This window comes from Xylocopa sonorina, chromosome 1, assembly GCF_050948175.1.
Source record: "Xylocopa sonorina isolate GNS202 chromosome 1, iyXylSono1_principal, whole genome shotgun sequence".
In the NCBI taxonomy this organism is placed as follows: domain Eukaryota; kingdom Metazoa; phylum Arthropoda; class Insecta; order Hymenoptera; family Apidae; genus Xylocopa; species Xylocopa sonorina.
The window spans coordinates 7,534,571-7,562,402 of record NC_135193.1 but is presented as its reverse complement, the minus strand read 5'-3'; the positions used below and the strand labels follow the sequence as shown (position 1 = coordinate 7,562,402).

Genomic DNA, 27,832 nt, shown 5'->3' with positions numbered 1-27,832 from the left:
AGATCCATTCGACCCCTTTCATTTACCAATTCCCTTGGGAGATCGTATCACGGTTTTCAAAGGCATCTACATCGGTAGTTCAATTCCAAATGGGTTGCAATTTAACGGTGTACATTTATGGTGACCATAAAATCACACCTCGAATACTTGCGAAATCTACTTTCATTCAATGCTTCTATCATATCCTTCATTATTTGCACATACTTTCGTGACTATACACTAAGATGGTTCCATTTCAGTAATACTCATGATGCAATGTCCTTTTCATTAAACTAACCACTTATTTCATTTGATTAATTTAACCTACAGTTTCGTTATACCACAATACGAGTTATTCCCGTAAACGAAGATTTGCCTCACCTCGCAGAAAACATTCTTCATCTATATTAAAAGCGCGCAGAAAAGAGAAACATTCTCTACTCGGCATAATGGAAGCGAGACTGAGGTACCCGACGTACTTGAATTAATTTTGCCTCTACTCAGCGGGAACTCAGTTAACAAGAAAAAAAAGATATTCGTTTATCAAAACAGTATACGGCTCCGGTAGACCGGAAGATTCATAATTTTTTAACAAGCGAAACTTTCCCCGTTAGACAGCTCTCGACCCAACCGATGCATTATGCAGGTTGGTACCTTGGTCTTAGCGGTCTCGCAGCTGCAGCCAGTTCCAAGCGAAGTAGTGCAACCCAGTTTTATGTCAGACACAGCTCCTCTGCGCAGCTGCCGAGCACAGGGAGCGTTAATCCACTAACCCTTCGCGACTCGTGAAAATTCATCGAAACGCTTGATCCATTTCCATGAGACCGCGGAGAACACTTGCTGCGGTGCCCTACGACGGTGGTACACATACGTGTGTATCTTCCGTCTGTACATACCTTAACGAAAGGCCGAGTTAGCAGCGTTTCAACGGTTCCACCTGGAGTGGGAGTATGGCTGGAATTCTTGGCAATTTGCTTTGTCTTTTTGCCGGGAAAGGGAGGACGTGTCGAGATTTCGGGTACAACGGTATAGGTTGCTTGAATGATGCATTCAACATCCAAGAGCAGAAACGAGAATGAGGAAAAAAGTTATACCGCTTAAAATGTAAGAAGATGTAAAGATTAACCGCGGTGGAAATTGGACCACTATGACGCATTGGAACGAAATATGTCTTTTAGAATATTCATTTTTACTTGGTAGCTCTAAAAATGAAATATTGAAATTAATAGTGTATCTATAGACTATTTCTTTTCTATTGGAGCTATACACGTAGCGCCCAAAGATATACCATCTGTTATTTCTGCGACAAAAACGATCGTCGAGAGACCTTTATAGAATGGCATAAATAATATCGAATAACTTCATGCAGATTTAGCACGTGCTATAAATTTTCGTGCCGTCAGGGCCACTCTGAAATCGAATACCCATTTCTATGCTACCTAAAGCGAGGACTTTTCCTTTCCTCCTAATATATCGCGTACGAGTGCAACCAGAAGGTGAGGACCGTTCGCATTATCTTTGGCCCACGTTTACGCAGGAGATAAACTTAAACCGAGGCCTTAAATGCTTGAGAAAATAAATGGCCTCCGGTAAAAATAGCAGAGTGCAACGAATTCCAGGTGGCTGTCACACAGGAGCGTCCATGGACGTATCTTATCTGTACCCTTCGAGGGACCTACTACATCCGGCACGCGTGAACACACGGATCCTCGATCCTCGCCACACTTTCTTATCCCTGATTATTTTGCTTTTTAGGAAACCTCAATTTTTCAGCGAGCTGCTATTGAACCGATGTTTGGACAGCTCTTACCGGGTTATCTAACTTTTATTACGAGATTGCTCGGTTGCAAGGCACACCTGCCACCGAAAATGAAATTTTTTTGAAACATGACCGCCATCCATCAACTTCCAAACGTATAAAACGTAACGTCGAATATACAGCTGTATATACGTACACAACTTATTCTCATATACAAGACACGTCACATCGACGTAGTTCCACACATGAACGTCTAAATATAAGTTTCCATTCGAAAATGCCTCCCGTACTATTTTTATGCTTTTATTACGAGTTTGTACTGTACGAAGTCATACCTATCATCAGACATCGGACTTTATGAAACATGGCCAGCACTCGTAACCTTCTACACGGTCTTATTATGAACAAGTAGAAACTATTAGCTTTGAAAATTCTCTATCTACTATTCCTATATCGATCACATTATTAAATATTGTTCCGCAGTCATTAAAAGAATTCTTTTCCCCTCTAAAACAAGACCCAACTCCTCCACGCTTCCGCACAATAGTCGGTGAGAAAAGTCCGGAAGAAAGGCGCGGATGTGCGCATCGCGCGTGTTTTGATTCGAAGAGGGTCCGAGGAGCGAAGAACTCGTGTGTCCCCGTTTGCTCCTGCAGCTGCGGCTGCGAAATCAGTGCACGGTTCGTCGACTAGAGGCCACGGTTCGCATCAGGACACCGGCACCAGGGTCGTGCTTGCGCGACCCCTCTTCTTCGTCGGTGTCATTGGCCGGCCATGCGCGCGCCAAGAAGTATGAAAAACGAGGTTACGGTGCGGATAGGGTAAAAGCAGACCCGTTTACCATGGTTCGTTCCTTTACTGTGTCGTTCTATCGCTGATTAAGGTTCTGTACTAAGTTCAACGAGTGCGGTTACCTTTAGGAGCTTTAGGGAGGAGAAATTTCATGGGCTCTGAAATGATGAAGTAAGAAAGTATTTCGCACTTGTCTGGGAAATCCTGTTTCGCGTAATAGCTTCTAAGATTAAAGGCGCTTGGTAATTCTTGTATCGATGGCTGGGATAATATGAAAGGTCCAGAGGTTTCCCCTAAGTTTGTTGATGCACGGTGATTGGCTCGTATTGGAAACGCCGTAAATAACTCGTGGAGGATTTTTATGGGGAGTCAGATGGAGATATACCGTCGACCAAGGAGAGCGTAATAAGAAGATTGTGTTTCAGTCAATTTCTACACAAGAAATAAGAGATCAATGATGTTTTCGGCTAAACACGAACCGATACAGAACTTTGATTAATTTATGCTATCAACCAAATTGCATTAGTTCAACTATACTTAAAAATAAATACATATACAGAAACCAAACGTGCATCGATGCTTGAATCATTGGAAGAGGAACGCGTAGCTGGTGGGAATAATATTGGTATTTCAACAGACGGAAGAGCACACGTGAGAACTTGGCCAGCTTCCTATTTGCATGAAAAGCTAACGAGTCATCGGTCACGTGATCACAGACTATTCTTCGGCACGGAGAACGAGACGGTCGTAGAATAAGGGAGCGGCTCGGTTTCCTCGAGCGAACAAAACCGCAGCTGGTAAAACGGCGTAAAATGGAGTGTGCTCCAGGCACGAAATGGAGCGATCCCGGCCAGCCTGCAGCGGGTCAGCCTGACTGATCGTTAATGACGACACACTGGCTGGTCCAGTTACCTGGATGATCGTCTTTGACTAGCGTGGTTGATTACCTCGAAACACTCGGATCGATCGTCCGTGTATCGCGACGAGAGCAAGCGAGATAGTGCCAGGGGATAGACGCGGAAAGATGAGTGATACGGAACATGCAACTACGAGAGAGGGAAATATCGAGATGCTCCAGTTCCTTTTGTCGTGCAGTCACGCGGCTGATAAACGAAGAGCGTTCCATAACCCGAGAAATTCTGGTTCGCGTGACGTTAAACATCGTTCCTCCTTCGATGTACTTTTTTACCCCGATGCCTTCTGTTCTCGCGAAAGTACTAAGCGAACAAATTGAATCGATGCGCCTTTCGCTCATCGATCTTGTTTCGTTTACGGAAACACGAAACAGATTTCACTATAATATTGACAATTATTGCGTACATATATATGTGCAGTTAACCGACGAATCCTATCCCTGAAAGAAGAACGATGCATTTTGGGATATCTTGCGATCTTTTGACCCATGGGCCAAGTAGGTCGTGTTGGAGTGACCGAAATAGGTCATAATGTAGAGTTAGGTCCTCTTAATAAGCCACATGGGAGGGAATTTCTCAACCCAAGGAACATGACAGAAGTTGTAACGTAATGATTCTGTTTATTGTTCGAGCTGAATTCATTTGGTATTCGTTGACACAGTTTTTGAAGCTTTTGTTAACTGATGTATAGATATGTGAATCAAAATCCATTTGTTGGACAATATCACATTGCAAAGCAAGTTTGAGCAGAGACAACTAGCCGTATCAAACTTAATCAGACTAGTTGTGTGCCCAAATGTTGCAAAAAAAATATATTCCTGTTCTGCAAGAAATTGCTTGGACATATGTCTCTGGCTAAGTGGCAGCGCAAATTGCGCTGGTCTTAGGGGTACGAGAAGTCTATCGAGATCCGTCGATGGTTAATCAGAACACGACACTGTTCACGAGAAGGACCGATATTCAATTACCACAAAATTATCTTACATGCTGAGACCGCTGAGACCTGTTAACTGTATTTCCAAGTTTCCTCTCCGAGTTAGGGTAACGACCAAGAGGAACGTATTAGCAGGCATGGATTCCGCTTATTAGAACACAATAAGCTACGGTTGTCGTCGTGAAAATTGTTCTACAATTATACTATTTCCTTTTAACGATTGATAGAATGTCGTAGCGTTGAAATACTAATTTATTGCAACATATAATGTATTCTTAATACAAATATCGCATTATGGAAGAATTACGAAAAGAGTAATATTTAGTAATAATGAACACAAATATGCCGGCAGATAATCACTCTCCGCTGTTAGATAAAATGACCTACACAATAAACGTTAAATAATATTTGTTCAGTATATACTAATTTGCTTCCTATATAATTATCAGCGACTAGTGAGTCTAGAGATGTCTGCGGACTATTGGAAGCCGTTAAAGCAATACTAATGAGAATAATTTCCATACGCATATCAAAGAACGTATTTCGTTCATAATCGGAAGGTACAATTTGGAGAAGAAATCGGTAATGGGTACGCGTGCACCGTCGACGAGAGGAAAGGACGAGGCACCGAAGGCTCCAGGGCAACCACGACGAGTCTCCGAATCCGATGTGCGCTCCAGCCCGATCAATAACACGGGCGTACACCACACCGAGCCACCCTTTTCCTTCTTGCTAGCCAGGGGTCCTCGTTTGGTACCCCGGATCTGACCTTCGGAGTCCCCGACCTATTCGAACGATGGTTCCGTTAATTTTTTTCAATTCCACTTTCTTTTTCATTTTTACACTCGCTTCGCAATATCTTCCTTTAAACATCGTGTACGCATACAAGTCTCGCCTGGGATTTTCTTTAAGAATATGCGCCAACGCCCTAGAAGGGCGTTCTAGAAGCATCACGTCTGACGCGTTGTTATACGAATGCCAGGAAAAGGGAATTTGTTTTGAATAAAGGAAAGGAAAAACGAGACGTTCCCAATTCTTCCTGTTGATCAGTTGTTGAAAATTTTTCATTGAATGCTGATGGGTTACGACGGGTTGGGACATTAATTAATAGAGCGTACTGATTTTATTAGGAACATTACTGCAAAAGGTCTGTCTGAAAGATCAGATCTCTTTAAAACGCGGCCCGTTTGGCATGCACAGCGCGAGTTCATAAAGTCAAAGGAACGCGATCGGAATAGAGACACATCAAAGCGGTTCTTCCTCGAACCTATTACCTAGACAGCCTGTGGGAACTTTGTCAAATTTAAGGCGCGGAAGAAATCGCTGCTGAATCTCTTTAGAAAATAACTTCATTCAACCAGAGAGAAATTATCTAGCAAACCATTAAAGAGATGCAATGGTGATTGCAGAAAGCAACTACAAACAGAGAAAAAGAGACTTCTATGACAGCTATTCCCTATTTAAGGTAATTCGAATCGATAGAATAAAATAATTTACAGATTAAAGGAAATTGTAGGAAAGAAAATTGTCGTTTATATTTTGCGATAAAAAAGTCCTTTACTTTCGAGATTGGAGAGAGGTAAAAGAGGATACGAGTTCGACCAGGTGGAAAAGGTTAAACCGCTGACTCGGAGCTAATTCTATTGTGACGCCGTTTTACATTGCTTTAATTCGATTTAATCGTGCAACCCTTTCATTTCCTTCTTTCTATTCTTTCCTTTTTTTTTACTTCTACGACGGCACACGACACTCGAAGGGTCGAATGCCGTTCGAGGACCGTTTCACTGTCGGCGACCCGTATTTACGTACGAAGTGGCTGGCACTCGATCCCGAAATAAGTCCTCGCGCAGGCTGCTGCACCCTAATAATTCAGCCGGGCTGATACGCGCGTTAACGCCGCCGATGGTTTTAAGGGGAGACGGGATGGCCCATCTTGCTGACGCTAACTTCCCAACTTTGTATACCATTCGCTCAAAAATCGTGACGCACATATACATGTTGAAAATTAAGCATTCCTCACACAGTCGACAAACTATATTATATATAAGTATATAAGTACTTTCTCGTCAGTATTCTGTTAAGGCGAAAAATTTCGCGGATCACTTTGCTGGAACAATGTGATTGATCGAAGAAAATTGGAAGCAAAGTGATTACAGGTTGATTGAATATTTCGATCGCGTGGTAATTTACGTAACTTTACTTCCAATTTCGTCGAGTCCACCGCGTTATTCAACCAAGATGAACCGTGTAATTTCGCTTTTATGGTTTCTTGAAAGAAATTACGTTCTGACAGTAGTGTAATTTCCATTTACAAACTTTATATGTCGAATAAACGTACAACGAGAAATAGAAATATATGACATCACATCACAGCATAGTTTGTTAATGTCAATTTATCGTGTCGTTATTTAAATATTTGTAACAAGGAAAAAAGCGAATTTTGATACTGCAAAATTATATTGACACTTTTTTTATATAAATTCGTTCAATTTTATTTTAAACGATTTTGCATATTACGAGTTATTCTTTGTAGATAACGGGCCCACTCTTTTATTACATGGTATTTTTATGCTTTTAATGCATATTACTTTTTTCTTAGATTTTACACTGGATTTCATCTCATAACACTTATGTAACCTTTAAAAAAAAATCGTTATTTTATTTTTATGTTTAAGCTCGACATTTCTCCTTAAAAGCAATGCTCTCATGCTTAAGAATAGAAATTAATGCATCATAGCCGTAGAGAGGAGAAGAAAAGTGCTGTTCAATTATCGAAGGTGGATAACGTCAAAAGATAAAGTGCCTCTACCTTTTTCAGGTCAGATAGAAAACAATTTGCTTCTGCTGTTCGGAAGTGGAGTGTTTTCAAAGATAACGCGAGACGATATGGGTAATTTCCTTTAGGACTGTCGCGTGTATTTTTGGTCTTCGAGAGTATATTATGTCGTCCCACATAAGTAACAGAAGTACGCCTACCTTATTTAAAACAATAAATAACGTATACGATGAATAATAAATCTACTTTGCCCTATTTTATTTGCTTAATTGCCTCATGCTATTCGGAATAGCTGGAAAACTAAATCGATCGTGCGTCGCGCTTTCCAGGTAACGGAGTACCCTGACCCAGAAAACCCCTCAAGAGCTGATCGGTGGTTTCGCGATATCTACGAAAGCACGTCGCGTCTTCCGTTTCCTGTTTTAAGGTTTCCAATACGATAACGGCGTCCTGTCGTCGTACTTTTTGCATGCATGAAACAAACTGAACAGAAACGTCCACGACACACCATTGTAACGTGCCACTTGAAAACAAATTAATAACTTAATGTAATATCAGAGGACTAATTAAGAGAAAACTGTTGGACAATTTTCTTAAGCTCTTCATAAAGTCTTCGTTCGTCAGTTTGTTCATTAATTATCAGATTAAAAAATGTACCTCCGGTGTAATTCCGTCGGTTTGAAAAACTCACTAGAAAAGATTCTTCCCTCGCCTCGTGGTCACAATTTAATAATGAAACTTTAATAATACTCCCGACTGAGTTCTTAATTGTATACGAAATGAGAAGCCAATTATTGTTTGCACAGAGGCGGGGATAAGCACGTGCAGCCTTCTCGGTTCTCCGAGGTAGCCGCCGTGTTTAATATTTACTATTCTTTGACGGTGTTTCCGGCTCGCATTTAACGCAGGAAGTGCGTAAGTTATTGCGCATTTCAGCAACCACGTTACGATCCTTTTTACCGTAATTCAGATGGAAAAGTAACCAGCGAACCAATCTTATTTTAATCGATACTTCACGACATTTAATTGTATCATAGAAAAATATCATCTGGACGTTGAAAATATTCAAATATCACTCATTAAACAAAAAAAGGAACTCCTTTTAATCTACAAAAGACTTTTAAAAATCTCTAAAATCATTACATTTGTACACTTGGAATTCCACGTCCAGATAGTCTTCCTCAATATCCAATTGAAGATTGAACATAAAAATAGCTACACTCCAAAGATAAATGTATGACAAATGCAGTTTCCTCATTTATATAGTCATTATCAACTGACACTTACTAACTATAAGTATCAACTGATACCCGTTAACAAAGTATATTAAAAGTATGCGCTACTTAGAGCTCTTTTCAAATCCAATCTTCAACTCATCTTAATAAAACCAATTAAATGCCCAGTTGGCAAATGAGCAAAATTCCAGCTGAAAGCCTTTCCAATTGAACGACTGTTTCATTTCTCGAAACGCAGAAAAGCAGAAGAAAGAAAAAAGGAGGAGCCGGCATTGCATTGATTTGAAGCTAGTCACATTAGAGATAATCACGTGCAACGATTCTAATTTACTCACGTTCGTGTAGAAGTCCACTTCTTTGTACGGGTTCACAGCCACCAGTATGGATCCGGTGTACGTCTGGTGTCGATCGAGAATACTGAGTCAAGGAAATTATCGGGGCAGCGACTCGTTAAATCGCTGATGCATTCAACCAAGTCGTTCGTCTATTAATCACCTCTGCGACCGAGAGACGCGAATGAAAGGAAAAGGAGGGAAGAGGAAAGCACAAGGGACGAAGGGAAGAGAATGAGAAAAAAGAAGAAAGGGCGGAAGGTGTGTTTACCTGTGACTGAAAAGAACCGTGTCGGCGGCATTATTTCTCATTCCCCAACCTCGTGAACCGCCTTGAATGATAATGCGACATGCATTCCCAATGGGAGTCTGCTCGCCGCGCGTGACGTCACGCATAGCGCAGCGATGCGAATGCGTATCGTTATCTCTTTATACTTTTGTACCGCGATTTAATTTTACATATATTTCCGTTTTCAATCGAAATCAGAGGAACTGCGGTGGTACCCCCGAGATTTGAATCGCTTCGATAAAGCGAAGCCCTCGAAAAGACCTAATTGGACATTTTCGAATCTGGAAAACTTTGTTGGATCCTTTTAGGATATTGTGAAATGTAATTTTGAAATTCATTTAATTTTTTTAATACGCTAGATTGAAGTCTAACCGTTTTATTTCAAAGGATGTATAAAATCGTGTTTCTAACAGTTTCGTTGAAATGTTAAGATACCATTTTCCATATTTTCCTATCATATTCAAAGCAAACTGTGGAACATTTCCAGCGTAAACATCAACAAGTTTATTCTACAGCTTTCAACACTTTTTTGATATTGTTTCGAACCGCTTGAAAGCATCCACTGTGGAGGAAAATATTGAAAGAACCACCCCATTATTTTCCATCCCAGTATACCACGGGTCACGATATTTTTATTCAACCTACGCCTGTCCTAGAAACTGAGCTACCCTGTTACAACAATATGTCTTCGTTAAACCGAAATAAAAAGAGAATAGAGTGGAAAAAATAACTGGATCGAAATGCACAAATCAGATAATCGGATTCAATCAAAGCTCCGATATTTCCACCCCAGCAATCAAGCAGACGCAGTTTCTCCTCGTGCTTCTACTTCCTACCCTCTCGCAGCCGTAATTCACTTTCTCGATCCTCCTCTCGCGTACGATCGGCAACAGTACGAAAGCATAAGACAGAAGGAAAGCAGGGCTCGACAATAACTAAACGGTGCATTCAACGCCGGCTAAAGAACGGTGGAAGCGGAAGTCGAGAGAGCTCGCGAGGCTACAGACGACGTGAAACGTTTTTAACGATCTCTCGATTTACCAGCTCCGATCGTGCCGTCGGTTGCTACACGGGCTGCCGTCGAAATGGGTGGCCATCGAGTCTACTACCGCGTTTTACATCTACGGATGAAAGAAGGTCGTATAGTTATGAGTCAGAGAACACTTCCTCCGCGAGATATTATATTAATCGTTAATACGTATGTCAATTTAATGGATGTAGAAACGAGGGCAATAACCCCCTGCTTATGATTCTTTTCCAATTAGGAGCTCTTTAACTCACATTTGTACATCCCTTCCCCAACCCTAGTTAAAGCAGAATACGGTACTAAAGCATCTATTTCTGCGTCACCCTATATAATCGTTCGCAGACTATTTCGTCTGCTTTTCTTCTTTCCGCTAGACTATTGGTTATTGAGATTTCGATCCATTCCCCACACCCCGCCTGCACTTTCTTTCCTTACATTCGATAGAGAAGGAGGTTATCGAAAGAAGGCGAGTACGGACGAAGAATCGTCGCGATTACCAGGCTCTCCCTTGCATAATCACCGAACGATGACATGCTTTCGATGGTACATTCGACAAGGGGGTGGGTGCACGCCGAAGTGACGTCACATTCGATGGGGTGAGACAGAACTTATGACTCACAGCTGAATGCCGGCAGCGAAAAAGGGGATAATACACCTATATGCGTACCCTTCTGCAACATTTGGAATGGGAGGGTGGCACCCAACACCGGCTGCCTTCGATGCTGGGGGTGAGTTGAATTACGGTTCGCAACAATCCGCATGGCGCGAGATGTATGCTCTGTAGCTTTTGGCGAGCAATGCGTGGGAAGTTTAAAAAACGTTGGGAATTGTTTAAGGATGAAAGTGAAAGTGATAATACAAAGCTGGGTTTGGATCTTTTCAATCAAACGAAGAACAAAAATGACTGAAATTACCGACAGAATATAACAATGGAAGATATGGAACGGTGATTTTAAATAGAAAGTCGAAGGGGTTGATGCAATTTTTCGACAATATTGCGAATTTTTTACAAGAAAATTATCAATCCCCAACAGCAAACAAACACTAAAGAATTAATATAATTCTTCAAGAAAGAAAGAAAAGAGCGTAGCCGTATGATGGAACGAAATATTTGAGGAACGAAACGAAACGAAATTTTACATAAAGGTCTGTAGCAACCCTCGGAATTAGAAGAAGCGAGCCTCTAAGCAAACGACCCGCATTTTTCGCCCCTTACTTTAACCGAAAAGCAGGCGGCCAGTTGCACCTTTTCCAGCAACCTTTCGCAGTTACCTTCGCCACACTGGTTAAGTCTATTTTAGTCAGCGACCTTTCTGTCGGTCAGTAAATATTTCTTTCTTTATTACGACGTGACGGTGGCCTTCTACCTTTCGTTTTCGAGACTCGAATTACTCTGACAACGGAAAACGGCTTCATCGATCGTACAGCAAAGACGAAGAAGAGTGACGGGAAAAGATGTCCCCCTGTCGCTTTTAGCTGAGCAACCATGCTTCGCATGCTAAACTCGGGACACACGAAAAACGAACCTCTAAAACTAGTGGACAAATTTTCGTCAACCTATTAGATTTGAATAGAATTTTTTAAAGCGATTTTCGAACTCTTTATACGTTATGTCAAGAAATTTCAGTTAAATTCGATTCTAGGCTGCATACATCCGATGTGTCTCAGTGCAAAGTTCTCAGCTCTAAAGTTTAGGTGCCTTAACATTTTTTACGCCATTTAATAAAATCACATTAACAAAAATCACAAAGAGACGTATGCATTAATGTAAATAAAATTAATAAAATTGTCCACATATCAGAATCTCCGTTTCAGTCGGGCCAAAAGGAAACGCAGATCGGTTTAACATCCGCGGGAAACTCCTTATGGACAACCGCATTTCCTCCCATTGTCGTTGACGATATTAATCTCTCGTCGTGTAAAGGAGCGTCCTGGAAGAGGAATTCGAGATATCCCATACAAAGGACACCGTATCAACGTGTACGGAAAGGGTAACTCGCGATCTTCAGTCCCGAGGTCCACGTTTGAGATACTGCTCACGTCGACGTCGCCGTCGTTTGTCGCGAGAGATTAGACGGAAACGGAGTTTTCTGGAATTCAACTGAAACTGATCAACGCATTCTTGAAAGAGCCGTTTCGAGGGAATTTAACGGTAGAATTGTCGCCGAGAAAACCTGACGACGAGAAGTGGGACGAATAGAAAAAGTATACACGAGGAAATCGCTGTATTGAACCCTTTAGGAAGGCGTCGAGAAAATCACCTCTCAGCGAGGACGGCTTATTTGTCTTTGGCCGTGGATAGTAGAGAGGAACTGAAAACAGCCGGCGCAAACCGCTTCAAAAGACGGAAATGTAATCGTTTCCCAGTTCTGCTTTTTTCGTTTTATTCGCTAACGGTGAATTTTCACAGATGTTCGTATTTCTTGCGATTAGAGTAACGAGTGTCTGAGGTATCTTTTATTTGATGGAAAGCACCTTTGTTCAGTTTTGAAGAAAATAGAATTTTTCTGCAACATGGTTCTTTTCATTCCCTAAAATTCCGTGCCTGAAAAGAGTTAAAAAAGATGAAAGTCTACAACATCTAAAACCAAAGGCCAAAGAGAAATAATCTGGAAAGGAAACGAAAACCTGGCCACCTATTACACCTGGAAACGCAAACTACTCCGGGTTTAGCCATCGATCACCACTCGACCTCGCTTCTCGGGCTACGTTTCCACTGCGCCACCTAATGACGGTCAGTATCCGGTTCGAGGGTCAACAGACACACACGTCGCAAACAGGGTGGCTGACCCAAAAACCGTAGCGCGATCTCACGCGCGCCCCGGACAAACAGAGCATGAAATTTTCAATAAAACGTAACCCCCGACGAGCCGGATGACCTGAAAGAAGATTGACCCGAAAAAATGCCACCCCCTTTACGGATGCGGATGCGAAAGGAGCGAAGGTGAAAACGTTTAACCTCGCTGCGCATTGAACGCAGTGTGACGCACCGCAGTGCAGACTTTTGCGAAACAAAGGAAAGTACGATGACTAAAAAAAAAATATCCGTGATGGTACTTTCTCTCAGAACTCGTGTCAAGTCAATTCGTATTAAATGTATGAGTATATTTTTTATTAAACATGCATCTACAAGGTGAGAGTTCGTGCACGAGTTTTACAGATAACGCGGTTTAATGTTATACTGCATTTCGCGGATCGTCTTGACAGTCTCCAGTAACATATACTCTTATTCCATTGAAACGCGACGTGACATCAACACGACCCATATACGTCAACGCTGCAACATGGACCCCTTCTTCCATGAGTTTCAGATACCCAGAGTGCTTTATTTTTTCTATTTTAATACATTCACTGTCAGGCAAATTTGGAGCATTTTGCCGTGGGAGCCAAGATTTTAATTGAAGTTTATAGTTATTCCGTGACAAATCGCAATCGATCTAAATTATTAATGCAAAGTACGAGATATCTCGCAGATGGAATATTCCCAACACGAGTCTACGTTGAAGTACAGAGAGGCCGTAGAATTATAATATACCGTTAACTTAATTTCAAGCGAAATGTAACATAGACCTACGTTCGAGGTTGCTCTTCATTAGAAAGCAAAATCTTGTTTCTCAATTTTACCATTTACGTGTATCATCAGTATACAAGGAAAATGCATCGACTTCTCTCTCCGTTGGTACAAAAAATACAAAATAGTATTTATATCATATATTTCCTTATTATCCTCACCAAAATGTATTTATGCATGTTTTATACTTAATAAACACATAGGAGATTCGAAACAGAAGGAATAAAAATAAAAATCTCCTTTCCGCTCCTATTATTCGTTAGCTTTTTACGAAATCAGCAATTTTACATATACGAATTTTTCTAAGGAAATTTTCCCTTGTCTAGCAAAAATCTGCGCTATGCTGCCGTCAGCCCGCGTCGAATACATGCGAAGGCAATAAACGCGTCAGAAATGGCGCGATCGTTGCTTCCTTTCCGTGGCCCAATTCGCGCTTCCATCGACGACTTCTGCAAACAGGGGATAGGGTCCTCGAGAAGCTGGCGCATATCCGGTCTGGCGTACTCCGCCTTCACCCTATCCCACCCGACCGTTCGCGCCCCATCCACGACTTCGTCGGGGCGTTTCGAAACGCCGCTAAAAGGTGGCCGAGCTCATCCTCGACGAAAGCAATTGAAGCAGCCGGCTAAGAGCGCTTCGCCAGCGAGAGGTTAATGAGAGCGAGCCACCCTCCGCTTCGCGAGCGTATTCGTCGCGGTAGGGTATGTGCATGCGTGCAGCCGTTGCTGGGAACACGTTAGCGAACCCGTGAAATTGCTCGGACATCGGAGGGTATATATCGAGACGATAAAATTGCATCCATTTATCTAGAGATATTGGCTTTTTTAAACTTACGCGCTGTTACCAACCTAACGCGATTTATTTATCATTATCCGTGCAATATTTGATCGTAAATAACTTGATTATTAAAAGAAATTGTAGTGGTTGCAAGAAATATTTGTGCACACCCAGGTCTTTAAATTAAGCGCTTTTTCGTTGAGTCCTGTATTTAACTTGTACGCTATCAAATTTGTATAACGTAGGTACTATTAAATGATAAGAAATTTAATATTATGATGAAGTGTAATTATAAGGATAATATCAAACTTCTAACGCGTGTCGTTTTGAGAACATAACATACTACTTTATCTACGATTTAATGGTATTTGTGAGCATTATATATTTATTCTTTGGGTGTTGTTATTTATTTTTTAATAGATTTAATACTTTTCCACCAGCCCTATCGTCAACGGTTGGTACCACTAAATTGGTACCAAAGGATATGAATTCTAACACCGTTATTGGTATTTTAAACGACTGAAAGTGTCGGACAGCATACACCTACGTGGATCAAAGCACTACGCGTTCGCACGAGAGAAAAATGGGGGTGAGAGCAGAGCAACTCTTGGTCTCTTCACCGTTTACGTTTCACCGACCACCCATTATTCACCGGCACATGAGCTACTCGGCGCTCTTTTTTTCACAGGCTCGCTCTTCTCTTTCGGGATATCGGATTATCCGTAGCTCCGGCGACATCGACGAAACCGGAAGCTGCAAAATCCCCCGCGCACCGTGCAACCCCGGTTATCCGATCGAGCGTCGTCCGTCGTCTTCTCCCTTCCTCTCTCTTCTCCTCTTTACCCTCCACCCACGACCGTTATCTCATTTACCCTCCGCCTCGATACGGCGTTTTAATTTTGAGCGCGTTGATGCGCGATACGATGCAACGATGCTTGCGAATTCGTGTTAGCGCGCAGTCCAACGAATCGACCTTTGATTTTTCAAGGGAAAGCTTCAGCCTTTTTTTTCTAGTACTTTAGCTACTTATAATTTCTTTTTCTAAAATAGCGGACATTCTAAAAATAAAAGAACATATTCTATACTCTGGAAAGTGTGTGACTGTTAAAAGGACACTAGCGTATCTTTTGAAAACAAGAAAGGAACAGAGGCACGATTTTTTCTTTTCAGATGAAAGCTCTTCAATGACCATTCAGTTACCCATTATCTTTCCAAGTAATCGAATTATATCATCGTTTCAATTATCTCGATCGGCTATCAACGATCGAGAGAATATAATAAATTCCACTTAAGGGAATCTCTATCGCTTACATTACGAAAACGTTTGTGCCGGCCGATCGAATCTCGTTAAAGTACCAAGGACGGAACTAATTACGCGAAACCGGTGCAGTTTCACCAGCACCGGCCTCGGTCTTCTGTCGTGGTTAATTTCGTTAGGAAAATTGAAAGTTCTGAAGCGAACCGACGGCACAGCCGATCAGTGTTGTTCGCTGACAATCTCGTCGCGGTGAAAACACCGGTTGCATACAAAATAAGAGGCTTAACCACGAAGAGCCGACACGAAGCTCTAGCTTTTCGTTCCTTTTGCACTCCGCCAGTCAATGCTTTACACTCAAATATAGAGCTGTTTAGCGATTAACTTGTTACTTTTTGTGATGCGTTCGACTAATTAGTTGTTGTAAAACTCTGATTATTTTATCCTACCCAATTGATTTTTCTTTCTTATTGCAAAAGCTAAGTTACGACTTGATTTAAAAATATCGATATTATTGATTATTGTTATTATATATAAATAGTACCCTCCTATAATGCGACTAATTCGCATCGCATTATGTAATTGACTCAAGTACTTCGTTTTGATGAATGTATTTTCTTAGGATTCAAGTTTTGATTGATGATGTACAATGTTTGAAATTGATGATAGGTACTGCAGGATGTTGTTAGTTGACAATACTAATTGCGCACGGATTGATCGGTACGTTCACGATGTTTACCCATTGAATACATGATTTTATCCGTTTGCTGCAATCAACTGACAATTAAACTTCCTGCGGAGGCTGAGCGTTCTCGAACTATGCAGTGAAACTATGAGATTACATTCCCTAATTGAATATAGTAACCAGACACTAACCTAACCCAACCTAACCAGATACAGTGCAGACGATGTAACTATTTTGAACTCAAAACATTAGTCGAATATCGAACAAGAGAATAGGTCTCGACTGTTAAACAATCACAAATAGTTACATTTATATAGTTACATTTATCCTTTCTTTGAGATCCCCAAGAATTATTTCTTTCTTAGCAGAAAAAAGTGTTTCGAATGTTCGGAAAAGAAAGAAATGGTCGAAAGAGCGTTTTTCGCGTGGGCGATTTTGCGTCCCACACGCAAAGTGATCAACGTCGTGGCACACGAGGAAGTGTCTACTAACGAGCGAGCTACGTCGACGACCTAAATCGTCGCCATGGCGTACGGCATCACGCGTTTGAATTCCGGTGTTTAATCCCGACCGAACCGAGAGCAGAGCAAAAACTACGCCACGCTCGATTACGCGCACTGGCTTGGCTTGACTCGTTAACGAGATATCATCTCATCTATTCGCCCTCGGAAATCGATCGCGAGTTTCTTTGGAATTCTCCATGTTTGATTAAAGACTGAGAAGTTCGAAGCTAGAGAACAGGAGTGTTTGTCAATTAATGAAGAGTAGCGTTAGATATCTCGTCCAAAATCGGGGAAGAGTTAATATCCTCACCATTCCTGATAATATTCCGTCACGATATTCTCAGCCTAACTCAACCAGCAAATTAGCCATTTTTTCGTACTCAACTCTCAGCGAAACCAATCAACGGGAAAACGAATCCAATTAAGGGAGCGATACCAACAAAACAGTCGCCGCGAATTCGCCCCCCAGCCGCAGACTTTCTCCGATATTTCTCCCCCGAGGCGACCGACAGTTTTATGGTATATATGCATGTCTCTCCGCCGATCCTATGAATATTGAGCCATAATAAAAGGTACGGATGATCATTTGGCCGTCTTACCGCCTCTATATCTGATCACAGGGACGCAAGGGTGACTGCGGGTGTGGATAAAGGGGTGGGAAGGAACAGAGAGGGGTTTGGATTAAAGCAGGACAAGAAACGACAGTGGGTCGTGTCGGTGTCGGTCGTTGGGTCGGCGAAGCTGGAGGATGAATGGGTCTGGCCCTGGGGTGGTTCACCAGCTGACTGGGGTTGTCGTCATGGCAACGCATCAACCCGGGAGCAACGCCCCATCCCTACTTAATTCATATACATATAGCTCTGTACTCTAAAACCCTTACTCTAGCCTTCTTCCTATAAGATTCCTACTCTAGCGTTCTGTCTCTGTCTGGTTGTTACCTTATGGTTCAGCTTTTACTCGCTCTATCTCCTTCCCTCTTACTCTCTATTTCCACTCTACTTCGTACTCTATTACAGTTGGTTTCTGCTCTTTTACTTTCCCCGCTATACTCTCCTCTCGTGCTGAATCAAGACCAGCATTCGATGCTCTTTTCTATACGGAACATTTTTTGGGGGAGTGTTTAGGTTTGAATAGTTAATAATTTCAAGGACGCTGATCTGTTCAGAATATTAAATTAATAACAGATTAATCATTCGTGTGATGTCTTTTGTAATATCGAACAATTTTTTGGAAAACATTTGGAGCTGAAGGATATGGCAGCTATTGTACGTTAGAGGTACGAAGACTAAAGAGGTTGTATGCATTTCGATTGGCTGTAGACCATTAATTTACAATGCTATGTTTAATTTCGCAGTTCGATAATTTTAGAACGATATTTGGAAAATGCGGATATCAAAAAGTTTCTAGACATTTCAATATAAAATTCCTTACACCTATCGCTAGTACTATAGAGGAAGAAGAGGAATGGAATGAACTCGTGAGCGGGTTATTCAGAAGAATGCGCGAAGAATTCTAACTCCAGGGCATACTAACGACGGATTACGAAATGAACGGACGTCCGTTCACTGTTTTTTGCTAAACCCATGGGCGAATGAGACAAGGCGGTTCACACGAATCATGCTTATGGGACTACGAATTCTGTACTAGATGGTTTCATAATCAAGCTCGATAAAATAGTCTCTAAAATGATTCTCAACAGAGTTGTAATAAACAGTCGTAAACTCAGTCCAATTTTAAAGAGTTAATAGAAATTTTTTTAAATTACCTGATCGTGGGTATAAAACTTAATTCTACTAAAATTGTGTTTAATTAAAGGATACATATATCTGATCCCTCCCATACCGGACTTGGAGGTTTCGATTGATTCCCGTTTCGTCGATGTCACTGATGACCGTCATATCCGGGACACCCAACTCAGGGCTTGAGCCTGGAACAAATAGCAAAGAGAAAGTTACTTCTTCATTTCGGTATATCTCTCGAAACTATTAATTTTATAATTTCTTCAAAAGACAAATCTTCACACTAGATTTATCTGACTTTTTGATTACACTTCAGAATTATTTTCTAATTTCATCTAATCTGTATAAAAATATCTTATAACTAGATCCAATCTTAAATCACCGTTTTTTATATAGACACATTGTTTTGAACATTTCAGTTCTTAACACACAGATTTACAGATAGCGCATAGATGTCAGTTATTAAAAATTGCAAGTGCCAGAAGGATGAAGAACCGAATCATTACCAGATTAATCAAACGTTTTTACCCGTTTTGTTCAATTTACTCATCGAATGCCCTCTTGCTCAGACATTTTAGCTTGTTCAAGCTGTCGGTCATCTGAGCTCAGGCGAGCACTTAACATTGATCCCTTCGTTTGGCAGGAACGCAATATGGAAACCTGGTAAATTCTCTGACCACCTGTTGTTCAGCCCAGACAATACCGTACGTGACGATTTCTTGTCGCCACCAGTGGTCAATTTTCAACACAACCGAGGTGTTAATAGGAAGCCGTTCCAATACTGAATCAAACACGTAACCTCTGCACTATTAGAGTAACGAACGAGCACTGCATAACTCCCACAATATACATAAATTATCTTGTAGCGTTCCAATTTTTCTTATTTTATGCCAATTTTTATAACGAATGATTTATCGTCGTTTACTTGTTTTTCATTGCAAATCATTGTATTCATTCGATTTGGTAACGTATTACACAACTAGAGCACTTGTACGTAAATCATAAGAGGATCCAAAGAAAGTTCAAAGCCATACAATGTTAATTGAAGATATGCGCATATTTGTCCGCATAACTTGAAGAATTCAATGGAATCAGTGTTACGAGGTTTCAAGGAAAAATTGCAGCTGTTTGATGCCAATCTCGATTTAATTAGCGTACCCTTGTGATGATGAGTCGAGTGTTGGAATCGCGCGTAAGCGCAACTACCCCAAACATGATGCACTCTGATATAACCGTTGCGGTTTCCCTTATTTCCCCGGTTCATTAACCACTACTTTGTACGACACCTACATACGTGACATTTTTTTGTTCCACTGTGGTTTATCGACGGGAAACCAGTGCGGAGATTAACCCTCTCAGAACGAACAATTGCTCACCGCAGCCGCGCGTCGATTTTAGTGGGCAACTACGAAATGAATTCGCGCCGTAAATTCAATTTGTTTCATCCAAACATCCAATTAAAATTGGCAAATATTCATTTGTAAAATAATTAGGATAAATAAATAACGTTGTTTCTTGAACGGTAGTAGAACGTAAATACATAGGACATTTTAGAGTGTTTTTGTTCATTGCACTTCGGTTTCTGGCAGTGATAAATTTGGAAAAATACGAATATATAAGCATTTACTGTATTTCATATTAAATGAGTACAGAAATACTTATATTTTAATAATGATATCGCTGTTAAATGTGTCATTTTAACTGAGAGATTTCCGGAAGTGATATCGTAGGCGTTCGTGAGGCAAGCAGAAAAACTGTTAGAAACGATCAAACGAGTCCCAAATGGTGGGACGAGATATCAAATTTTGCAATAGTTAGCAGGGCGGTCCATGAAGGGTCACGTGACACGCGACCTTGGGGAAATAGGACTATGGCAGCTGACATGCAGGTGCAACGTGTTCGCAGGTGCATGTGCGGTGGTGCTGCCGCACCTGCGTTCCCTGAGCACGTGGTTCACCGCGACGATTGAAGATGATGATGATAACCTGCAGGAGCCAGATTTTTTTGGGTCCTTTAATATTATATCTGATCAAAATCGCGCCTATATTTCAGATCGGAGCCGTCAGACCGATAAGAACGTGTAATTTAACGTCTTAATCTTAACAAATAAGTGCAAAATCGTTATACGACAGTAGAAACATTATTAAATGTTATAAGCGCAAAAATAAGGCAAGGAATAATTTAACGCGCAAGGAAGACATTAGAAGAAAAGAAATGGTACATAATTCCACTCGTAACACAGACAGTGCAGTCGCTTTTCAAGATTAAGCCGCGTGTGCAAGAAACAAGTGCAGTCTGATGCACAGCCCTAATACGAACTTGAGGACCATTGCAACGTTCCTGCATTAAATTTCCATGGCTCGTGAACAGTATACCGATAAACATGTTTCTTTCCATGAAACAAATCGCCTCCTCTTCCTTCAGTTTTCTCTCTGTCGCTCTATGGAAACGGTGATTCCTTATCCACGGCCTCGGATCTGCCGTCCGTTTCCCGAAGTTAGTCCTGGCTATAGCATTTGAACAGAAATACAGCCAGAAAAGATTAATAATTACACGTGACTAGTAGATGGTGCACAGGATATCTCATTCGATTTTGTATTGGTTGATTTTTAGCAAAATGCGTCGTCGAGATATCATCTTGGAACTCGCAGACAGTTTAAAAGATTTATCAACATTTTGTTCGTGGTTTAACAGTTGCAAAGCGCTTCCGCATTTTTCACAGTCATCGCATTCGTTATAATTATTGCAGAGGGTGTATTTAATCCTTAATCAACGGAGGATTCGACAAACAAAATGAAAAAAGGTGTTCTACCAGATTATTCAGACTCTGACCCCGACACATAAAAATGCAATAAATTTAAAATTAAAGTTCGTTGTGAGTCACGTGATGCAATAAATGTCGAGCGAACGTATCTATATAATTGTACGGTAGTGTTGGTGAAAATGAACGCAAGTATAATTTACGGAGAAGGGAGAAGTAACACGCGGCTGGAATATTCTAACGCAAGAGGAAAGTCACACAGAGTGGTGGCATATTTATCAGCCTAGCATAATTATTCATCTCTGCCTCCTATCTATTTCGAATAACGAATGAAACGTAAAAGCTACAAACCTCATCTCTTATTCCGTTCCCTCGATCACGAAACGGTTGTTGAGAGAAATCCGAATGAATATTGTACGTGGAAAAACTAAGAGTTTCAAACGAATAAATTTAATACGAAAATTTTACCATTCTTCCCTACGAATTATAACATATGCATGTAAGATTTCTTGGAATTGTTTTTCTTGCACTGTAAATGAGCGTGTACGTTATGAAACAAACATGGCGTCTGTCATGTAACCGATACACATCAATAAACATACCATGTTCCTAATATAATTAGAAAGTATCACTCACAACAGGGTGTTATCAGTACTATTTACGCAACGTAAAAAGTTTAGTAGGAGCGTAGTAAAATAGTTAAACGAAATAGCATTTATCCGGAAGGCCAAGCAACATTATCCCGATTTATCAGACACTTTTAACAAGCTCGCGTAAAATGCGCTCACTTGTGATATGCAATGAGAAACTGTCGAACACGTTTAATAACTGCCATTCCCTTCATCACGTATTTACCTTCATCCTTAAGAACTGGATTCGTTCGATTTTCTTTTCCTTTTGTCTCTCTGCTTGTCCTTCTATTTGCCGGGAATCTCCCTTTTACGGTGCGTTACCTTCAAGAAAATTCATGCCGTCAATCGAGGCCAAAGCTTTCGTGCAACGATCCGGCAACCAACGACGATGCACCACCGAAGAGTTCTCAGAGAGGTCGACGACACGTAACAACGGGAGGAAATAATTAACTGGCTGCATTATCATATACAGAACACCGGCGTTCTAACCTGTCCGAAAAACGGTCGATGTCTTACTGAGCGTATGGCGCGTTTACTTCTGCATAGGGTTATGTTCGTGCGTCAGATCGACTTCGATATACATTTCGATATATCACAAATCAAACGTAATCGAAGTAAAGAAGTCAACCTTACTCGTTTTTATTTTATTCAATTCGTCGTTATTTCGTAATTACTGTACTTATTGTACTTAAAAATTGTATCTGTTATTCTTAAATCCCCTCCAATTATATGAAAAAATTTTTGTTTTAATTAATACTACGTAGCATATTCGAACGAACTAGAAACTGTTCGAGAGATAGTTACATTTCAATCGTAACGTGTCAACGTGTTTTGAAAAGTTGTGACTTTACGTTTTCGAGTAAAATATATTTCTTTTTGACGTCTGTATCCGGTGATTCATTGCAGGGGCACGAAATTCCGGGGAAACCTGCTTCTAACGAGATGCTGCCGTGAGTCAGTCCCTCAGAGATGTCCACGATATACATGCGCGTACACGGTGGAAAAGTTTCTCAGGAAGTCGATCTGGGTCACTGTAAATCGAATTTTCGAAGAACCATTCCTGTACGTTTCAGGAGTTACTGCCCAGCGAATGTTAGAAACGGTCAAGGAATTCATACAAGATATCGTATTAATCTCACGGAAAGAATCTCCGTGTTCGATCGTAACTGCCGAATCGATTAGGCACGCGTGAAATTGGTTTCCTAAGGGAGCTTGTGCAATATTGCAACTACGTGTAAAATCATCCGTAACTACTCTCAGATAACTTAAAGGCACGTTCTAAATATCTAACTGTATTCATTGTTAAAAAACAAATTGTAATGAAATATCATAGCGAACGAATAGTACAATTTTTACGCTGAGAAAAATGAATCCTCATTTCAGATATTTCGATAGAATACGTTTAAGCACAGGTATTCTAATAAAAATGCACGAAGCGTACAAAGCAAATACCATCACCCAATTAGTCCGTTCTACGACTCTCAATACTCGTAAAAGACAAGAGCTGTTTTGCCTTGTTCCATGTTCTACCATTCGTTCTCCGCGGTTTTCCCTTTTCGTGAATTTAAAATTACTAACAGAACCTATTCCAATCTCCAGTGGTATTTATATTATAAAAGAGCATCTTGCCATTCATCGTACGAAACTATAAGTCAATGCAAATTATTCGCTTTCAAACACGTTCAACAAATATTAAGCTACTAACATTATTGTTGTATTAAATTAAGTACGCTCTTATCGTAATTTTTCTATTTAAAATAATGAAATGTTTAAAAAACATTGCCTACAAGATTCTTCAGACCCACAAAGAAATACCTTATGCAACAGACTGACATAGTATCAATTTCCCTTCGAGACAGGTCACTGAATGCATTGTACCCTCGATCGGAAATACATGTATACCACGCGTAAGTGGTTTTATCATACGCGGCGTGATAACTCGACCCGCGTTAATGTACACGAACATTGTACGCATCAAACTACCATGAATGCTGATTGTATACGAACGGCGAGATTGTATTGCCTGCTCGACGCAGAACTGGATCGCGTGTCACAAAAAAAGGACCGTTTTTATGTGAAACATTTTACGAGCCTCCAGCGAACCCATGATCATTCTTTCTAACGAAAGAAACGTGCTCTTATGATCTGAAGTTTCTTTGTTTTCAGTATTTGGTAAAGAGAATTGTTTAGTTTTTATTTCAATTGTGCTGAAGGAGAAAGAATTTTAACTGAAGACGAAACCGAGAAACTCATTTAGCGATTTTTACAATTGATTCTGTAAAACTATGCATTATAAAAAAACTATGCACTTATCATATATCAGTGATAAGAAGTTCATTCAGAGATATCAAAGATCTTGTACAAGCACGATAACAGTATTCGAAAGAAGCGATGTGTAATTAAATTTCTTGAATGTATCACTGCACTGCGGGTATATGTGTATAGCAGAAGGAAGGGTTGATGGATCCGAAGTGGAAAAATGATTGCATACCATAGAACACCTCCTTCATTGATCGAGCTTCCGTGAAAAATTACCATGCTATTTACACCTGTCGCGCGTGATAAAGCAACATTTTAAGGGTAACATGTAATTATGTCGAAGATTATCGCGTGTCAAGAAATCACTAGATGTCGCGTTATAAATTAAAAGCATTGGAATACCAACAAATCGGTTACCAATTTTCCGCAAATGGAACGGAAAAACTTGGCTAAAACTGTTACACATTAACTATGTTGAACGAAATTTATGTAACGAAAAAATTCCAGTTGAATGCAAAAAGTAATATTACAGAGAGAGTTTCGTCCAGTTGTAAATGGACGTTGAGAAATGTTGTAGTCAAGTAGCTCGTAAAATGCGGTGGAGAATTCAACCTATTTTTCTCTTTGCATTCGTACCCTCTACTTCGTGCAGAAAAACATGCGTACATATTCAGAAGGGCACGCGAGTGCAAGATTACGTTAAGTGTCGATCGATGGGACATCGAACGAATGGTTTAAAAGCCACCACGAACTTGACATCGGACTCACGCAAGCCCCAGCTTATCCCCCGGAACAATCGGTCAATGCTACTCCGCCCTGACTGACGCACTTTGCTTAAAAAAAAAGTGTTCAAAATATAAGTTCATTCAAGCCTCGCACACGATGATCATACGCTATTAATTGTGTACTTTATAATATGCAAATGTTTCATTAACATCTTAAAAGTATCCATATTTGTACCAATAAATTATCCGGTTTTACTTTCATGGAACACCTTCCGAATAATCGATGAAAAACAACCAAGTTGCGCGACAAAATGTTCAATTGTCTCTGCTTACGCAAAAACGTCGCTGAACTATGTCACCATTATAAGAGTATCATAATAATAGAAAGAAGGCGATTCACCTCGGTCCTTTACTAGTCCTACTATTATTTCCATTATTATTATCACAACCATCATCGCTAGTTGCACCACCCACCGTGCACCGTGATGGTGCACCATGGACGGTTACGAGTGCACGTTTTCTCCTGCAGGCAACATAATCATTTCGGGACGTATTATCGTGTTTTATCGGATCATCAAATGTTCATGAAATCACGATTATGTACGAGAAGAAAAAGCAGAAGGTACCGAACGGTTTGGAAACTTACCCTGCGTGAAGTGCTTAGCAACCATGATGTGCGTGGCTCACGACTCAGAACATTATTCACCACCCCCTCGAACGAGGCTGCTGCTGCTGCTGCAGGGTAACGATATATCCGGTCAGGTGAACCTTCACTTTTCACGCACGCGGCAACGAGCGTCAACGAACCGTGTACTCTGTCAAAATCACATGTTCGCGAACTGTCTCTCGTTCGTACACGTACCGGGGTGTACATGCAATTGCGTTCTGTGTGCGATTTAAGACACGACTAGCAAGCACAAGAAACCACGCACATGCTCGACAGTTGCCACCCGACTGGTGCTCGGCCACGGCTTCGTTTTTCAAATGAACTAACCCTGACTTGCTGCGCCACCATGCTGCGTCGGATACTTCCCCCTCCTCCCCTACTTTCACGATCGAACGCGTCGTTCTACGTTACCGACCGAGTTGCTGCTACGTAGATGATTCCTCGAACAGCCGCGCGTCAGCACTTGCTAAAACTTCGAGACAACAATGAGATGGCAGCAGCATTTTCCGTGAAATTTCGTGGGAATGGACATTTTTTCAAACGATGTTGCAATTTTGTTAATAATATAACAATAAATGTTACTGTTCTATTTATAAGTATTGTAGCTATTGGGTCGAATTCTATAAACGATAATATCTTTTTTAGATTGGAGGTAAATTTAAAACGGAACTTGTGAGTAATACGGATTCTAAAAATGTATGAATGGACAGCATCGAATGAGTTCATTCAATGGTCCAAAATTGCTGTGGCCGACGTCATTCAGCTACGTCTGAATCGCAATAAAAGTAAACATACGAGTCGTGCGATAATAATTCAAGTTCCGAGAATGCTTGCCTTCATATTTTAGTAGCGATAACAGTTTCTCGCGCGTTATTCTTGTAGCGCACGGAACAACGGTAACATTTCCGATGTATCGCATTTACAGGCGATATTTTTCGTCTCTCTTAAATGCGACCGAGCTGTCTGAATAACAATGATGTAGGATCGTAAGAATGGACGAGTGACGATCGCTTGCGGCCGTATTTGGCTCCACGGGAAGTGTCTCTTACCTAAACAGAATCAAAGTATCGACACGTTTTTCTGTATCACCAGAGTACCGTGGCACATAGACAGGATTACGTCAGTTCAATCCGCTATGAATCATTATGCACCAGCCATATCGTATAACTCGTCTTTTCAAGGCTCGCGTTTTATGATCAGGTCGCGCTCCTTGATATCAAGTGCCAGTTTTAGAATTACCACAACAGAAGTTGATTATGTCTTCTCATTAGAGAGAATCTAATCTCGAGTATACTTTGTAACGCTCACTAATAAGAACATTATTCGAAATACATCGAATTATTTATAAAAATGCACATGCTTCTATGTGTGTGAAGAATGAATTGATAGTAAAATTTATATCTAAAACTGTGGCGCGTGTAGCGCGTCTTTCATTAACGGCAAGCTACGACGCGTTTGTTTACGTTGCGGAAAAGTATCAATGATCTCTCGTAGATATGCGGATCCATTTAGAGAAAGCAACAGGCTCCGAATTTAGAGCAGACGGCAAATAGAATTGCGAGGGAGAGCGGAAACTTTGTTTACGGTGTCGGCGCGGTCGCAGATCGGTAATTCTGCACGAGACAAATTACGGGCAGGTCTGACAAGAGTTGCCGGACCCGTTTTCTGGCAGGTAGCTAAATTGACGCCACAGGTCAATACGCGCGACGAATACCCTCTCCCTGCCTCAAAAATATAACTCGACACATCCGAAACATCTCCTCCTTTTATGACGTTGCGACAAAGCATGAAAAAGTCCGTTGACCTACGGCGTACTGCTTATTGTACGCTTGGCGTATACGTATGAGAACACTACCAACGACGAACTTAGCGCCGCCTATGACATATTTTCTCTATTTGCGATCGTGGGCAGGTATATGCCTACGGTATCCCACTTCTGTTTTGGATCCATGCCCACCGGTGATGCGTAATCTCCAGCTGGATAACAAAACAACATGAATTCTCCGTACAACCGCCGTAACGCGCTTACATTAGAGAAACCGCAAAGCGTTTGATTTAGCTCTCTTGGTTTGCTGCGTGGGTGGCTCGCCTTCTTCGTTCACTCTCCACCACTGTACCGATCACGTAGTGACGTCAGATTCCGTAGAAGGGGAATATAAAACCTGTTCGACGGTCTCCCTTTCTTTTTCTGCGATTTCGTAGCCGATTCATCGGTTTATCC

General features: G+C 41.0%; 1 protein-coding gene and 1 long non-coding RNA gene across 4 annotated transcripts in view; both read right to left on the bottom strand.

The window, feature by feature from the left end:
• Positions 1-25,953, bottom strand: part of Myo81f (unconventional myosin 81F) — a 37,781-nt gene extending 11,828 nt beyond the window's left edge. For both annotated transcript variants that reach the window (XM_076903967.1, XM_076903975.1), the window contains exons 1-3: positions 25,591-25,953; positions 18,649-18,755; positions 8,725-8,787 (exon numbers count right to left, since the gene is read on the bottom strand). In XM_076903967.1, the coding sequence (XP_076760082.1) occupies positions 8,725-8,787; positions 18,649-18,755; positions 25,591-25,615 (195 nt within the window). In that variant the 5' untranslated portion in view covers positions 25,616-25,953. The remainder of the gene's footprint in view (positions 1-8,724; positions 8,788-18,648; positions 18,756-25,590) is intronic.
• Positions 25,954-26,306: 353 nt separating this feature from the next.
• On the bottom strand, positions 26,307-27,814 carry LOC143427575 (uncharacterized). 2 transcript variants are annotated; one of them, XR_013102329.1, is made up of 3 exons: positions 27,641-27,814; positions 27,427-27,588; positions 26,307-26,660 (listed from the first exon to the last, which is right to left on the bottom strand). It is a non-coding gene; the product is annotated as an uncharacterized LOC143427575 (long non-coding RNA). The 2 variants fall into 2 exon arrangements; XR_013102327.1 differs by lacking the exon at positions 26,307-26,660 and having other exon boundaries at positions 27,124-27,588.
• Between the last annotated feature and the right edge of the window lie 18 nt (positions 27,815-27,832).